Source organism: Penaeus monodon, chromosome 15 (assembly GCF_015228065.2).
Source record: "Penaeus monodon isolate SGIC_2016 chromosome 15, NSTDA_Pmon_1, whole genome shotgun sequence".
In the NCBI taxonomy this organism is placed as follows: Eukaryota; Metazoa; Arthropoda; class Malacostraca; order Decapoda; family Penaeidae; genus Penaeus; species Penaeus monodon.
Window position 1 is genome coordinate 27,768,826 of NC_051400.1, and position 948 is coordinate 27,769,773.

General features: G+C 38.5%; 1 protein-coding gene across 1 annotated transcript in view; it reads left to right on the forward strand.

Annotated features, from left to right (window-relative positions):
* The window catches only part of LOC119581886 (ileal sodium/bile acid cotransporter-like), a 26,095-nt gene that overhangs the window by 6,128 nt on the left and 19,019 nt on the right, over nucleotides 1–948 (forward strand). The window contains exon 6 of the mRNA XM_037930046.1: nucleotides 80–297. Within this exon, the coding sequence (XP_037785974.1) occupies nucleotides 80–297 (218 nt within the window). The remainder of the gene's footprint in view (nucleotides 1–79; nucleotides 298–948) is intronic.

A 948-nucleotide genomic window follows, 5' to 3' on the forward strand; every position in this document is an offset into this window, starting at 1 on the left:
CGCTGTCAACTATTCCATTAACCTCTTAACATACCCTCCCCCCTCCTCCTACCCTCCTGCTAACCGCCCCCCCTCCCACAGACGGCAACTTCGACTACATACCGTACTCGAAGATGGCGGTGATGGTGGTGGGGCTGGTGCTACCGTGCGCCATTGGAGTCGTCCTGAAGAAGTTGCTGCCGAAGGTGGCCGAGGTGCTCAAGAAACTGCTGACGCCCGTGGCTGTTATCTTCATCATCTTCGCCAGCACCTTTGGCGTCTTCCTTTTTTTATATTTTCTTTTAAACTTCACTGGAAGGAAAACTATAGAGGGGGCCCCTTTTTTGGTGGAGGGGTTTGGATGTCCCCCCAAACTTTGTTACAGAAAAAATTATCTTTGGGTAAATTTTGTAAATTTTTAAAATTTTTACCATCCATTTTGTAAAGTTTTTAAATGTTTAAACATTAAATTTTTGGGTCGGGATCATTATCGTCACAATTTTGTCAGTTACTAAATAACTATCACCACAATTTTAGTTATTAAATATTTATCACCACCAATCTCCCCCAAACCGTCAATATTCACCACCAAACCCGGCTGTGTGCATCTTCCCCTTTGATTAAAAAAAAAAAGAGGATAGTAATGCGCTGACACCTCGTTTTTTGTTTTCGTTCTATTATGGTTGCATTATTCATAATTTCTCTAATATCGAAGCATTTTAGTGTTTTATTACAGTTTCAGTATTATTATTAAGATTACCGTATCCTCATTATTACAATTATTTATTTTGTTGTTCGTTTCTTTATAACTATTTGTACGACCATCGGGAACAATGTTGCAATTGTTATTTTCAGCATCTCAAGGCTTTAAAAAATATAAAAAAGGAAAAGCAAATTTATGAAAACATCGGAAACCCAAATTTCCCAACCCTGATATATCATGTTGGTGCCCCTTTTGCACATTTTTAA